This window comes from Lolium rigidum, chromosome 7 (assembly GCF_022539505.1).
Source record: "Lolium rigidum isolate FL_2022 chromosome 7, APGP_CSIRO_Lrig_0.1, whole genome shotgun sequence".
Classification (NCBI taxonomy): Eukaryota; Viridiplantae; Streptophyta; class Magnoliopsida; order Poales; family Poaceae; genus Lolium; species Lolium rigidum.
The window spans coordinates 331,941,426-331,957,331 of record NC_061514.1 but is presented as its reverse complement, the minus strand read 5'-3'; the positions used below and the strand labels follow the sequence as shown (position 1 = coordinate 331,957,331).

The 15,906-nt window shown below is 45.8% G+C and overlaps 1 protein-coding gene across 2 annotated transcripts; it reads right to left on the bottom strand.

Moving 5' to 3' along the window:
• Positions 1-8,670: 8,670 nt before the first annotated feature.
• Positions 8,671-15,613, bottom strand: LOC124677114 (galactinol synthase 1-like). 2 transcript variants are annotated; one of them, XM_047213110.1, is made up of 5 exons: positions 15,571-15,613; positions 14,571-14,601; positions 9,926-10,187; positions 9,425-9,844; positions 8,671-9,346 (listed from the first exon to the last, which is right to left on the bottom strand). In XM_047213110.1, exons 1-5 carry the CDS (start codon positions 15,611-15,613, stop codon positions 9,155-9,157), a joined length of 948 nt encoding a protein of 315 aa, XP_047069066.1. In that variant the 3' UTR covers positions 8,671-9,154. The 2 variants fall into 2 exon arrangements, with proteins under 2 accessions (XP_047069066.1, XP_047069065.1); XM_047213109.1 differs by lacking the exons at positions 14,571-14,601; positions 15,571-15,613 and having other exon boundaries at positions 9,926-10,288.
• Between the last annotated feature and the right edge of the window lie 293 nt (positions 15,614-15,906).

The following is a 15,906-nucleotide window of genomic DNA, read 5'->3' as shown; positions in this document are numbered from 1 at the left end:
AGAAGACGACCATCTAGCTACTGCTATGGACCCATGGTCCGGGGGTGAACTACTCACTCATCACTCCGGAGGCGATCATGGCGATGAAGAGTCCTCCGGGAGATGAATCCCCTCTCCGGCAGGGTGCCGGAGGCGATCTCCTGAATCCCCCGAGATGGGATTCGCGGCGGCGGCGTCTCTGGAAGGTTTTCCGTATCGTGGCTCTCGGTATCTTGTTAATAGGTTAGTTCCAGAAAATGCATAAATATGACATATAATGTGCATAAAACATGTAGGTATCATCAATAAAGTAGCATGGAACATAAGAAATTATCGATACGTTGGAGACGTATCAAGGGGCAGCGCAGGGGGGCACCCGAGGGGCCCACCCCATATGGCGGCGCGGCCAGGGGTGGGGCCGCGCCGCCCTATGGGGTGGCCGCCTCGTGGCCCTTCTCCGTCTCCTCTTCGGTGTTCCGGAACCCTCCGTGGAAAAATAAGACCGTGGGCTTTTGTTTCGTCCAATTCGAGAATATTTCCTGTGTAGGATTTACGAAACCAAAAACAGCAGAAAACGAGGCTGGCGCTTCGGAATCTTGTTAATAGGTTAGTACCGGAAAATGCATAAGAACATTATAAAGTATGACTAAAACATGTTGGTATTGTCATAAAACTAGCATGGAACATAAGAAATTATAGATACGTTGGAGACGTATCAAGCATCCCCAAGCTTAGTTCCTACTCGCCCTCGAGTAGGTAAACGATAACAAGGATAATTTCTGAAGTGACATGCTACCAACATAATCTTGATCAACATTATTGTAAAGCATATGAGATTAATGAAGTGATTCAAAGCAATGATTTGCTAACAAAAAGATAATGACTAAACAACTGAATCATATAGCAAAAACTTTTCATGAATAGTACTTTCAAGACAAGTATCAAAAAGACTTGCATAAGAGCTAACTCATAAAGCAATAGATTCAAAGTAAGAGGTTCGAAGGAACACAAAGGATGATTAAGTTTCAGCAATTGCTTTCAACTTGTAACATGTATATCTCATGGATAATTGTCAACATAAAGTAATATAACAAGTGCAATAAGTAAACATGTAAGAATCGAGTGCACACAGTTGACACAAGTGTTTGCTTCTAAGATAGAAAGAAGTAGGTAAGCTGACTCAACATAAAGTAGAAGAAAGGCCCTTCGCGAGAGAGGGAAGCGAGGGATTACTCATGTGCTAGAGCTTTTTATTTTGAAAACATGGAAACAATTTTGTCAACGGTAGTAATAATTCATATGTGTTATGCATAAAACCTCCTATAAGTTGCAAGCCTCATGCATTGAATACCAATAGTGCCCGCACCTTGTCCTAATTAGCTCGGATTTCCATGGATTATCATTGCATTACATATGTTTCAACCAAGTGTCACAAAGGGGTACCTCTATGCCACCTGTACAAATGTCCAAGGAGATAAATCGCATTTGATTTCTCGATTTTGATAGATCTCAACTTGTGGACATCCATACCGGGACAACATAGAAAACAGATAATGGACTCCTCTTTTTAATGCTTAAAGCATTCAACAACAAATAATATTCTCATAAGAGATTCTGAGGATTAATATCCAAGCTGAAACTTCCACCATGATACATGGCTTTGGTTGGCGGCCTAATGTTCTTCTCTAACAATATGCATACTCAAACCATTTAATCATGAGAAATCTCCCTTACTTCAGACAAGACGAACATGCATAGCAACTCACATGATATTCAACAAAGTAAAAAAGTTGATGGCGTCCCCAGAAACATGGTTACCGCTCAACAAGCAACTTATAAGAACTAAGATACATAGCAACATATTCATTACCACAATAGTTTTTAGGCTAATTTCCCATGAGCTATGTATTGCAAAGAAAAGGAATGAAATTTTAAAGGTAGCACGCAAGCAATTTACTATGGAATGGCAGAAAAATACCACATATAGGTACTTATGGTGGACACAAATGGCATGGGTTTTGGCTCAAGGTTTTTGGATGCACAGAAGCATTTCCTCTCGGTACAAGGCTTTGGCTAGCAAGGTTGTTTGAAGCAAACACAAGTATGAACTGGTACAGCAAAAACTTACACAAGAACATATTGCAAGCATTATAAGACTCTACTACTTGTATTCCTTGTTGTTCAAACACTTTTACCAGAAAATATCTAGACCTTAGAGAGACCAATCATGCACACCAAATTTCAACAAGCTCTATAGTAGTTCTCCACTAATAGATTTAAACTACATGATGCAAGAGCTTAAACATGATCTACTTGAGAGCTCAAAACAATTGCCAAGTATCAAATTATTCAAGATAATATACCATTTACCACATGAAGCATTTTCTATTTCCAACCAAATAGCAATCAACGAAGCGGCTTTCAACTTCGCCATGAACATTAAAGTAAAACTAAGAACACCAGTGTTCAATATGAAAACGCGGAGCGTGTCTCTCTCCAATACAAGGATTGCTGGGATCCGAATTTATTCAAACAAAAACAAAAATAAAACACACAGACGCTCCAAGTAAAAAACATAAGATGTGATGGAATAAAAATATAGTTTCACTAGAAGTGACCTGATAAGTTTGTTGATGAAGAAGGGGATGCCTTGGGCATTCCCAAGGTTAGATGCTTGATTCTTCTTGAAATATGAAGGGATGAACCACGGGAGCATCCCCAAGCTTAGACTTTTCACTCTTCTTGATCACACCATATCATCCTCCTCTCTTGACCCTTGAAAACTTCCTCCACACCAAACTTAAAGCAATCTCATTAGAGGGTTAGTGCATAAGAAAATTCACATATTCAGAGAGAACACAATCATTCTTAACACTTCTGGACATTACCCAAGGCTACTGAAATTTAATGAAGCAAAGAAATCCAATCAAACACAGTAAAAGAGGCAATGCGAAATAAAAGGCAGAATCTGTCAAAACAGAACAGTCCGTAAAGACTAATTTTTTTGAGGCACTTAACTTGCTCAGATAGAAAAACTCAAAACTAATGAAAGTTCCGTAAATATCTGAGGATCACGCATGAATTTTCTCTGATTTTTTTGATTCTTCTGCAGAGAGAAAAACACGAATTCGTGACAGACAACAAATTTGTTTCTGCGCAGAAATCCAAATCTAGTATCAACCTTCTATTAGAGACTTACTTGGCACAACAATGCATGAAAATAAAGATACAAAGGTACTGCTACAGTAGTAACAAGCACCTTGAAACAAATATAAAACAAAAATTGCAGAAATAAAATAATGGGTTGTCTCCGATAAGTGCTTTTCTTTAACGCCTTTCAGCTAGGCGCAGAAAGTGCAAATCAAGTATTATCAAGAGAAAAGCATTAACATTATTACCTCGGGCTTTACGCCTATCCTTATTACTCTTATTCTTACTCTTCGGTTTAGGGAATACATGACCCCCTCCTGGTGTAGAGGTGAAATTTAGGGTGCCTTTTCCCACATCTATGGTTGCTCCCAATAGTTTCAGCAGGGATCTTCCAAGTGTGATTTGTCCTGTAACTACACATTCAATAACGAGATAATCAATGGATACTGTTCTTCCAAGAAAGGTTGTGAACACACCTTCAGCTATCCCCTCAGGAATTATAAAAGAATTATCAGTAAGAGTTATTCCTTCTCCACCTTCAGTAAGTCTCCAAAGTGTCAAAGATTCATAGATATTTTTAGGCATAAGGCAAAACTCAGACATAATATCACAACGGGCATAAAAAGTTTCACCACAAATAGCAACCTTAATAGTAGGGATAAACATTGATGGTTCAAAGCTTACTAGAACATAATCATAATATTCATGAATCTGATTATACCCTTCTTTTAAACAAGATATATTTGTCTCGAGAGTGTTTAGTCTATTATGAATGCTAGCAAGAGATGAATCAATTTTACTAGCTGAGCTAAATGATGCAACCAATTTTTTTATGGAATTAAAAGCTTGATCCCCATCGCAATGAAGGAAATATCCTCTCACTACAGCATCCAAGGCATATCTACAGCGAAGAATGAGCCCAAAATAAAAGTTACTAAGAAGCAAACTTAGAGTCATTTTAGGTTCAGTTTTACCATAAGAATCAAAAATTCTAGACCAAGCATCTTCAAAAACTCTCATCATCCCCTTGTTTAAAAGTAAAGATCAATTCCTCAGGTGACGAAGTAACAAGTACAGGACTAGACATGATAACAAAATAAATTAAATGCAAGTAACTAATTTTTTTTGTGTTTTTGATATAAGAAAGCAAACAAAACAGAAAAATAAAATAAAGTAAAGCAAGACAATAAACAAAGTAAAGAGATTGGATGTGAGAGACTCCCCTTGCAGCGTGTCTTGATCTCCCCGGCAACGGCGCCAGAAAAAGAGTTGCTTGTCACGGTAAAGCACACGTCCGTTGGGAACCCCAAGAGGAAGGTGTGATCCGTACAGCAGCAAGTTTTCGCTTAGTAAGAAACCAAGGTTATCGAACCAGTAGGAGATGAAGGCCACGTGAAGGTTGTTGGTGGAGGAGTGTAGTGCGGCGCAACACCAAGAATTCCGGCGCAAACGTGGAACCTGCACAACACAATCAAGATACTTTGCCCCAACTTAACAGTGAGGTTGTCAATCTCACCGGCTTGCTGAAAACAAAGGATTAAACGTATGGTGTGGAAAATGATGTTTGCTTGTAGAAAACAACAGAGAATAGTGATTGCAGTAGATTGTATTTAAGATGTAAAAGAAAGGACCGGGGTCCACAGTTCACTAGTGGGTCTCTCCAATAAGATAAATAGCATGTTGGGTGAACAAATTACAGTTGGGCAATTGACAGAATAGAGATGCACATACATATCATGATGACTACTATGAGATTTACTTAGGGCATTACGACAAAGAGCATAGACCGCCATCCAGCATGCATCTATGCCTAAAAAGTCCACCTTCGAGGTTAGCATCCGCACCCCCTCCGGTATTAAGTTGCAAACAACGAGACAATTGCATTAAGTATGGTGCGTAATGTAATCAACACAAATATCCTTAGACAAAGCATTGATGTTTTATCCCTAGTGGTAACAGCACATCCACAACCTTAGAACTTTCTGTCACTGTCCCAGATTCAATGGAGGCATGAACCCGCTATCGAGCATAAATACTCCCTTTTGGAGTCACAAGTATCAACTTGGCCAGAGCCTCTACTAGCAACGGAGAGCATGCAAAAACATAAATAGCACATATATGATAGATCAATAATCAACTTGACATAGTATTCAATATTCATCGGATCCCAACAAACACAACATGTAGCATTACAAATAGATGATCCAGATCATGATAGGCAGCTCACAAGATCTAAACATGATAGCACAAGAGGAGAAGACAACTATCTAGCTACTTCTATGGACCCGTACTCCAAGGATGAACTACTCACGCATCAGTCCGGAGGCGGGCATGGTGATGTAGAGCCCTCCGGTGATGATTCCCCTCTCCGGCAGGGTGCCGGAGGCGATCTCCAGAATCCCCCGAGATGGGATTGACGACGGCGGCGTCTCTGGAACTTTTTCCGTATCGTGGCTCTCATAGGGTTTTCGCGACGGAGGGATTAAGTAGGCGAAGGGGCAGCGCAGGGGGGCACCCGAGGGGCCCACCCCATATGGCGGCGCGGCCAGGGGTGGGGCCGCGCCGCCCTATGGGGTGGCCGCCTCGTGGCCCTTCTCCGTCTCCTCTTCGGTGTTCTGGAACCCTCCGTGGAAAATAAGACCGTGGGCTTTTGTTTCGTCCAATTCCGAGAATATTTCCTGTGTAGGATTTACGAAACCAAAAACAGCGAGAAAACGAGGCTGGCGCTTCGGCATCTTGTTAATAGGTTAGTACCGGAAAATGCATAAAAACATTATAAAGTATGACTAAAACATGTTGGTATTGTCATAAAACTAGCATGGAACATAAGAAATTATAGATACGTTGGAGACGTATCAGGGCCAGTGAGCCTGGTGCGATGGCACAAATATTAATCTCTTGTGCATCCTACCTGGCCTCGCTGACCCCATCCCTGAATGTTAATATTTGTTTCGACCAACAAAGTATAAGGCATATGATATCTAGTTGAGATACCACTTGGCTCTTTCTTCCATTTTAGTGCCGATGATTAGAATGTTTGGTCACCTATAAACTCCGGGGCGGCGCAAGCGAGCCTGGTGTGATGGCACAAATATCAATTTGTTGTGCATCCTACTTGGCTTCCCTTACCCTTTCCCCGGCCCTATGGTCAGAAACCAGAGTTGCAGTATACGCCGCAATATACTTTGCAGAAGGGCCCCCCTTTCCCCGGCCGCCGTTCCGTGAACGAGTCCTTGACGAGACAACAACGCCAACCTGCCTCTCCGGCGCAGAACCACGACAGTCCCAGCCGCCTCCCTTGTGGTCGCGTCTCCTGCGCCCTGCGCTCTTCTCCATGGCCGGACCACGATTGGACTCACCGGGGGAATAATGATAATCGCTATCACCACTATCGTCAGACTCCACAGGTGCAGAGTACTTTGCAGCAGATGCCACTTTTCTTCCCTCGCTGTCCAGTGAACGAGTCCTTGATGCAAAGACCGAGTCGGCCTGCCCAGCATCATGCCGGCCCCTGTTGCCGCGCTTCAGGCCGTGTCTCCCGCGCCCTGCACTCTTCGCCTTCTTGCCGATGAACCAATAGACTGATCGTTGGAATAAGGAAACCAATGACGGCCGATTGGGTATAGTAGCAGCACATAGCTGCGAAGGCATTCAGACATCTTTTGTTTAGAGGCGTGCCGGGATATCGTGTTGCCACGGGGATCTAGCTCTTGTTCAGTTGGCTAATTTGACGGACAAAGACATGAGCGATCAAGGTCGCCGAGGCGAAGTGGGTCTAAACTCGCAGATCTAACAACGTCACATGAGTTTGTACATTGTAAGGGTGATGTCATATGGAAGATGTTACTTCAAGCTGTAAGTAGGATATGAGCAATGGAGAATCTTAGTCAAAGATAAACTTTAGGTTGTTATGCATATGATGATATTCAATTATAGATTAGTAACTAATTATATTAGAAGCAAAGTAGAATTTTATTGTTTTGGAAAATTTTGTGCTTATCACTTTACATAGTATAAATTATAATGTGTTAACCTTTCATGTGTGGCAGCAACATTGAGGAGGGGGCCATGGCAACGCACGGGCATTCAACATTTCATAACGATTTTACGATACTATCACGGTCGCAGTATCATACATATCGCAGTATCTTCCGATTTTACGATACTATCACGGTCAATCGATACGTAACGTGATAGTATCTTAATCTGATAGTATGTTACTTGTATCCTGATATATATCGTGGTACCTTCAGTACTTTGATATAAGTACACATATACCAAAACATAAGGACACAATAGCGTGACGAATTTAAAAGTATAAGTTGTTTTGTAGTTTCAAAGCTAACAAAGTATCTAAATAATACAACATATGTTAATTTTGTTCGATGGGTATAAAAAACAAGTTTATAGGTGCAAGAAAGCTATTAACTAGTCGTTTGTGCGTATTAGTATTCAAGCATGTGCGTGGGTGCACAATTTTTTTATGTTTGTATCATGTATTGGACAAATAGCCATGATTGGATGCACAACATCTATGAATAACATAGAATATGCCCACAATTCAAATTAAAAATAGATTTAGATCTATTTGACACATATTATTATTTATATTTTTTATTCAAAATAAAAATGTCAGACTGAGATGATACTACGATACGATTCTACGATATGGTACTGCTGATCATAAAACAATACCATCTAGCATTCTGATATTAAGAGAGTGGATTTGGTGATCAGGGGGATACGTGAGCACCCGGTTATCACCGTTGGATTTGGTCCACCACCGTTGAATTCTGCTACTCACTAACGGCCACTACCTCGCCGGCCTCTACCTCGTGCATCCGAGGTCGCGCCAGTGTCTCCCCGGCCAAACGCGTCGCCGTGCATCTTCCCCGCGTCTCTCCGTCCTTCCACTCGATGCGCTGGACCGCGTCGATGCGTATACAGTGCTAACATCGTTAGACACGTGTCGAGCAGAGAAGAGGTGCTCACGTATCCCCTGATCACCAGGCTTCATCCGCTGATATTAATACCTTAATGTTGCGCGAATTATTTTACGCAAATTATATGTAGCAGGTCTCTAGTTTGGACATGCCTCTGTTTAGAGGAACAAGGGCGCCGCTCGATAGATGTTCAATGACCAATGTTTCGACGCTAGGTGGACACGCCCTTTGCAAGACAAGCAAGGGCCAAGTCAACATCTATACTACTCCGTACAAGAATGTGGCTTGATGTTAATTACTCTAAGGCTGTAAATCATTATTCCTAGAAGAAGTTCTCGACATTGGTGAGACGTCATATATGCATGCGCACTTGATAGGTGATTAACCAGACTTAACACATTATTATCTCTGAGCAGGTACAATAGTGAATAGTGAGTTTATAGCTTGCTCAACAACACTTCAACACATTATTACCTAATTAAGAACATGTACAATAGTGATCTTATAGCTTGCTCAACAACAGTTTAACACGTTATTATCTCAGAGCATGTATAATGGGCGTATAGCTTGCTCAATAACATTCTAACACATCATTATCTCAATAATGGGCTTATAGCTTGCTCAATAATAGTTTAATACAATATTATCTGAGAGTACGTACAATAGTGAGCTAGTGAGCTTATAGGTTGCTCAACAATACTCTTTATCTGAGAGCAGATACAGTAGTGAACTTATAGGTCACCTACTTGGCACTGTTGCCTATTTTAAATAGGGAAAAAAATTAAAAAAAATAAGAGGAGAGTGAGCTCTTATATACTAAGAGCTAATTGTAGCATGTGTTTTTAGACAGTTTGTTTGAATATATGTAAGATAGACCATATATCCACAGAGTAAAACAAATTATTATACATATTAATTCTAGAGCTGGCTATACTTTAAAGTTGCTCTGATAGTACTCGATCAGCAGCTGTCTATACATTAAAGTTGCTCTAGTACTGGATCGTTACTCCAGTTTATTTATTAAACCGGCGGGCTAGGCCGAAGTGTCCATTCATGCCCATGCCGGCTGGCTTGCAGCAAGCCTACGCTGCAGATGGCGTGGAGAAGTGCTTGACGGCACCGGCCTCAGTCAGAGCAACCCGCAGCGGATCAGCGGCGTGCTTGTAGTTGAGGCTCTCGTCGTTGTAGATGTCCCACCACCTGTTCACCAGCATCTTCATATCTTGCCTGTCCATGTGTGGCTCCTCCCCGGTGAACCTCCACGGCTTCGAACCCTGCATATATTACCAGGAAAATCAATGGAGGTTTGCAGGCGAGAGACGATCGAGGACGACGGCGGCGTCGGCACGTACCAGGGCGCAGTAGTGAACCACCTTGGCCTTGCCGAGCTGGACCTTCTCGGGGTGCCTCCACAGCATGGAAACCAGTAGGTTGTACACCCACGGGATGGGCTTGTAAACGTCCTTGAAGAACATGTTGAGGAAGTCCTGCTCGGCAAACGGGGTGAACCCCGTCGTTAGGGCGAGCCTGTCGAGGAGGGCCTTGGCGGTGGCGAGGCTGGGCTCGAGCACCAACATGCCGCCATTGAAGTATTGCGGCGGCGGCTTCGGGAACCATGCCGCCATCTCCTGGCACTGCTCGCCCCACGCCGCTTCGCAGAAGCAGTCCTTCACGGCGTACAGCTGACCCGCCTCCAGGTCGAACAGGTGGTCGATGTTCGCGTAAACCTGGATGTCCGCGTCAAGGAACACCAGCCTCTCATAGTCCACAAACTGCATCGATCACCATGAATCAACATCTACTGATCAAACATAGTACTCCAGAATTTATATACTGGAAGGATTAAGTAGTACCTCCCAGATGCGGAGCTTGGAGTAGTTGATGATGTAGTGAGGCATGGCGAACTTGGTCTGGCTATCCGGCGGGAGCACGGGTTGGATCTCGCGGACGAGGCAGCCCTGGTCGAGCAGGGCACGGCGGTGGGCGCCGGGGACGTCGGGGAGGACGGCCACCACCAGCGGGTACGACGACTTGACGGCGCGGAGGCCCTTGGCAAGACACACCACGCCCTTCCAGTAGTCGCCGGAGCCGGCAAGAAACGTCACGTACGCCACCCTCTCCTTCGCCGCAACACCCTTGACCATCGGAGACATTTTGCTCCTTCCTTCTTCTTCTTCTTCCTTGCACCTACGACTGAATAGATGATAGATGTACGTTGGAACTCGTGTTTGTTTTATTTGATTTGTGCTGGCGCAGCTGGGCTTATATAGGCGCGCGTGGACGTGTTCTGTGTCGGTGTCTGGGCTAGACGCGTGTCAAATAAACTGGAGCAGGGAAATGGATAGGGCGAGAAGGTTGGATCGAGCCTTGGAGGAGGAGAAACGAGATTAGAAAAGCACGAGGGACTGAAGCGGTCATGGATACGTGGAAGCTGTACGTGTGCAAGACCGAAGAGGGCACAGAGGGTTATGGCCGGTGTGACCAAAAACAGAAAAAAAAAATGCAAGCAAAAACTGGATAACGCGGCGGATGACGTTGCATCACCTAATTGCACTCTAGCAACAAAGTGGGGGATCCTCTATGTGCAGTAATAATAGGGGATATATCCTGACGACAAAAATAAGGAGCACGGACTCGCTCCGTTTGTTTTTGGCAAAACAAAGTTTCCTCCCATTAACCTTCGTGCATAGCAATTAGAGAGGGGTAATCAACCGCAATTAGAGAGTAGTAAAACCAAAAAAAATGACAGATCAGACCGAAATGTCAGAAAAGACCACCTATGAATGCAAATGTCAAAACTATGCCAAGCGACACGTCGCACATGCCGCCGTAGCCGGTGGCGGGAGGACTTGCCGCCGTGAGTGGTGGCAGCACGTTGGCAGCTTCGTCCGCAACGCCAGGTGGTGGGCCCCGCCACCATAGGGAGGGGTGACACGCTGATGTGCCCACATGCCACCACCGGCTGTGGCGGCACGCTGGCCACGTCAACGTGCCGCCACAGCCGGTGGCGGCATGTGGCCATGTCAGCATGCCGCCACAGCCGATGGTGGCATGTGCCATGTTGGCGTGCCGCCATAGCCGGTGGTGGCATGTCCCACCTCCTGTCAAGCTGCCCAGCGTGCCGCCACCACTCACGACAGCAAGTCCTGCCACCAGCGGCTACAGCGGCATGTTCGACGTGTCGCTTGGCTAGCGTGCCGCCACGGTAGTTTTGACATTTGTATTCAGAGGTGGTCTTTTCTGGCATTTCACTGGGGCAGGTGGTCTGATCTGGCAAAATTTCTAAAACCAAGAGAAGGAAATGCTCTTTTCTATCTCTTTTAATTGACTCAAATTTAGTCCAACAACACCTCGTGCTTATTATGGGTTTTGTCCTCCCATGGTGATTGCGGCGGCGACTCTGTGAAATTCCATCTACCTCGACGCATGAAACCAATCTCGATGGGAGGTCAACAACAAGAGCTGGTGCTAAGGGCGCTGGGATGGGAAACATCGATAAGTTGAATCAGGACCGCGAGCTTGAGGGTCCTGGAGCTTCCTTGGCCTCTGTAGAAGGGTAAGTGTGGATTTTTTTTTTTTTTGAAATAAAGGGTAAGTGTGGATTGGCTAGACCTTTGAGATGAGAATTTTGAAGACTGTCGTCGAAGAGGAGGACCCGGTGTTCGCGGATAGCACACAATTGTTAGGAGTGGCACGAGTTCGTGGATAGCCAAGATCCATTCTTTCAGCAGATGCGGAACGAAACGAACCCACCAAGAGAGATCGCAATTTGTATCGTGGGTGGGAATCGATTTGTGATTCTGTGTTCCCGCCTCGGGGATTGGGAGAACGTTATGGAGTGTAGGTTATGGCTTTTCAGGGGTTGGACGCTTCTGCTCGCCCTTTGCGATGGATTTTCTGATCCAAAGCTGTCGAGCTAGAGTTTATGCTGGTCTGGTTGCAAGCACAATAAAAAAAAATAGCTTGTCTCTAACGGGCACTAAGAAATCTGGCAGCGAGACAACATCGTCGATATTGTAGTTATCCCAAAGGTCATAAGGTGTGACTGAGATCCAGTACCCCACGTTCACAAGGCACAGCGTGACCTGAGGCCTCCCATCCACCATTCATTTCAATCCAACAGCAAGGAGAGCAACAACGTGACCTGATTCATTTCTGCTGAACTGAAGAGCTTATGTTTCTCTCGAACCTGAAGAAACAGAGGATAGAACAGAGGATGATTTCGGTTATGACTCGGCCGGATGATGGCCATCGAAGCTGGGCGGACGAGGTGGCCGTCGGAGGGCGTCGCAGGGCTTGTAGAAGAACCGCCGGCGCGGGGCAGACGGCGCCATCCCAGCGGGGCGGAGGAGGTGGTCGGAGCGGACCAGGACGAGGTGGTCAGAGCAGGACGGTGGAGGTGGTCGGAGCGGGGCGGAGATGCCTATATGGCGCCGTTTCTTCAAGGCCTGAGTCCGGAGCTTGCTCCCGTCCCCTTCTCGCAGTGGCACCGGCGGCAGCAGCACAGACTCCGCGTTTGATTTTCTCATCCCTGCTTGCCCGATGCAGACGCCTGGCTGTGGACGAGGTCATGGACGAGTGTTGACTTTTTGCTGGTATGCGTTGTTGCTTTGCTTGCCGTTGGATTTAAATGGATGGTGGATGGGAGGCCTCGGGTCACGTTGTGCCATGTGAACGTGGGGCACTGGATCTCGGTCCCATAAGGTGACAGATAGCATATCAGTAGTAGGGCCCATCATAAACTTCACCTATGGGGGCGCAGGAAACATCTCTAACATGCACTATCACCGGGCATCAAAATGGATGGTCATTTCTGAAAGGCCTCTATGTTCAAAGGTTGCCTAGAATGTGTCCTCGGCATCGAAAATACGCAGTGGAACCTAGGTTCATTGGAACCCATTGTATTGTAGCGGCCAAAAAATCATATTTCTAAAGCTTCAAAAATTCCGAACAAAATTTTTACGTGTAGAAGACGCATGTATGTATGTGCGTGCTATTTTTCATACTCAAATTTGTAAGTACGTAGCGTAGGGAAAAATAACAAGTTTTAGATAAACAGTATGAAGGAAACTCACCCGCACCCTATTTTTCTATAACTTAAGGATCAGAAAATTACGGTAACTTTTTTAGAGGTAAGACCCTTAAACCCTGCTTTAACTTAATAAAGCCACACCGGGCAGAATTCAAGACATACAACCATCCAGCATACATAACACAATTACGGTAACTTACTACTGGACTAAGTTTAATCGGGTTCCGCAATACCAAAATGTCGCTTTACCTCAGCATTACGAGTTACCGGTGAACGTTTGCCTCGCTAGTAGTTACTTTTTCTGTCAGCAGATGAACACGTCCGCAGTTTTGGTCTGGTCCTCCGGAACTGCATGCTGAGTCAATAGTTAAGCAGTGTGTACATACACGTTAGCAACTCATGCCATTCCCTCGCCTTGAATCCTTCTCCACTCATTCTCCACTCTGGTTGTCCATCCGGCGGCAACGGCTTGGGATTTTGCGAGTTGTGAATCACGTTCGTGGCAAGGATTCTTGTTGAGATCTCACCGTCAAACTCCCCCTCCCAATCTCCCATAAGAGCATCGAGAGCTACCGTTCCTAAGAGCATCTTCAGCGTCTCCTCGGAAAGGTCTTCATGACCCTTTTTTTATCTGGGTGGATGAAAATGGTCCAGTCGCGTCTATGGATCCTCGTTTTCACCTGAATTTGAGCTTTCATCCATCCGGCGAGCCCAGATCATCCCCGGCCCTCCGGGAGCACTCGCGGAGTCCGAAGGAAACGAAAGCGCGGGAAACATCGAGAAAACTTCCCGCGCAGCTGGTGGCCCTGACTTGTCGGCGAGAAAGGCCAATCGTCTTCTGCGCGCTGCAAAAGCATGCCGCCGGCCAGTCTTCACCGGACGCATAGCTTCCACGCGGCGAGTTAATGCCATCGCCTCGAATTCATGCGTGGCTCCATCTATTTATCGTCGAACTACCGCGTCTGGCCGTATTCACCACCGTCATCTCCCTTCTCTCCCCGGCCCAGTCTTCTCTCCCCAATCCTCCTCCAGCGAGCAATGGCGGGCCACGGCGAAGGTGCGGCAAACAACGGCTTCATCCGGCGTTCCCTACACCAGTGGAAGGAGGGACTTCTGCACATGGCGGGCTACCTAGCGCCGCTGGACTTCCGCGCGACCCGGAGGATGGCGCCTGAGCGCGAAGGGTGTCCCGATCCCGCCGGTTCCGGTGGGAGCCGACGCGCTCGACGCCGCGATCGCCGCTGTGTAAGTCACCCTCAGCGACGAGCAGCGCGCGGAGGAGCAGTACCTCCCCGACAACTACGACACCCGGAATGAGTTCTTCCGTCGCCGATATGTACGGGAACTCACAGCGTACGATGGTCATGCCCTCCTCCAGCGCGTAACAACGCCGCCGGGCCGCACGCTCAAGAGTGTGCTCGCGCACATCTAGGGCGGCAACTCCCCCGTCCTGGGAATGCCGCCGCCGACGGTGCCTTCTGTGTCGCACTGACACGTCTTCGGGTCGACGTCAAGGTTTCGGCATGTAGGATGCCGTTTTTAAATTTTAGTTTATGTTTTTCTCTGGCCGAATTAAATATATTACGGATTCGGCATATATATGTACGAACTCGCCTATATATGTTAAATATCTCTAAATTTCGCATATGTTTGAACGTATTTCGTCTGGTTTTGTCTGAATTTGCTTATATTTGTTCAAATTTTACATCCGTCCTAGACTCGCCACTCGCCACTGGAAATATGAGCCACCTCAGACCAAAAATTACATCCATCCTGCGTTAAATAGCGCCGAATTTCGGCCTGAAAAGCCCCAACAGTTAGAGATGCTCTAACTTTCCCACGCGGCTCAAAGCGCGCGCAATTCATTTGTAAGATGTTGCACACCTTGAGGAGCCCTGAGAGGTCGTTCTTCACCCGCGGCCATATGAAGGTGGAGATGAAGGCAATTTTTTAGCAAATGTTATTCAACTTTTCTCGTACTACGTGACAATATGGAGACGGAATATTGGTTGGAATTAACTTTTCACATTTTTGAAGTGCGATTTACTTCTTATGGATGGATGAGCTAATCCGACCTACGATTGAGGTTGATCGTAAGAAGTAATGGTCTTCCACAGTAGATCCACAACAAGTTGCAGATGGTTCAGCAAGTCTATTTTTCATGAAACGAATTTACGAGCACGTTGCACGTGAAGATATACCTGTGAATTTTTCGATTCAATTTTTTAAAAATTTCAAAAGGTGTATAGCATGGATTTTAAAATAAAAAAAGCATATGCTCCCATGTGCGAAAACACCACTTCTCTCTCAAACTGCTATTAATAAGTAGTAATAGCTTCGATTGAATGGAATAGTGGTGTCAGCCTACCAAACGTCCAATCATGCGCCATCAAAACACAGAGAGGGGTAGCGCCGATGGCCATAGATAGATTATTTTGCAGAGGGAAATAGGCAGGCACCCTCTACCAGCCTCTGTGTTCTTCTCTATTGTCAGCGTTTGTTTCTGCATCATGCAGTAAGTCTATTGTTGGATCCCTCTATTCTTTCGCCTTGCGCTAAATATATTTGTTTTTTTTTTGCTCTGGAGAAACCCCAACCCTAAAAATCAGCGCCCCTCGATCTCCTCGTCTGGCCGCTGCCGCCGCTGACGGTGGCGGCCACGCCCGGCCGTCGAAGACGGCGGGTGGGGGTGGGCGCGCCCCGACAGGTTCCCTTCGTGCGGAGGGAGATGTTATCTGGGCGGCGCGGATGGTGGTGTGCGGCGGCGGGGCGTTCTGTGAGGTTTGTCGTCATAGTGGGTTG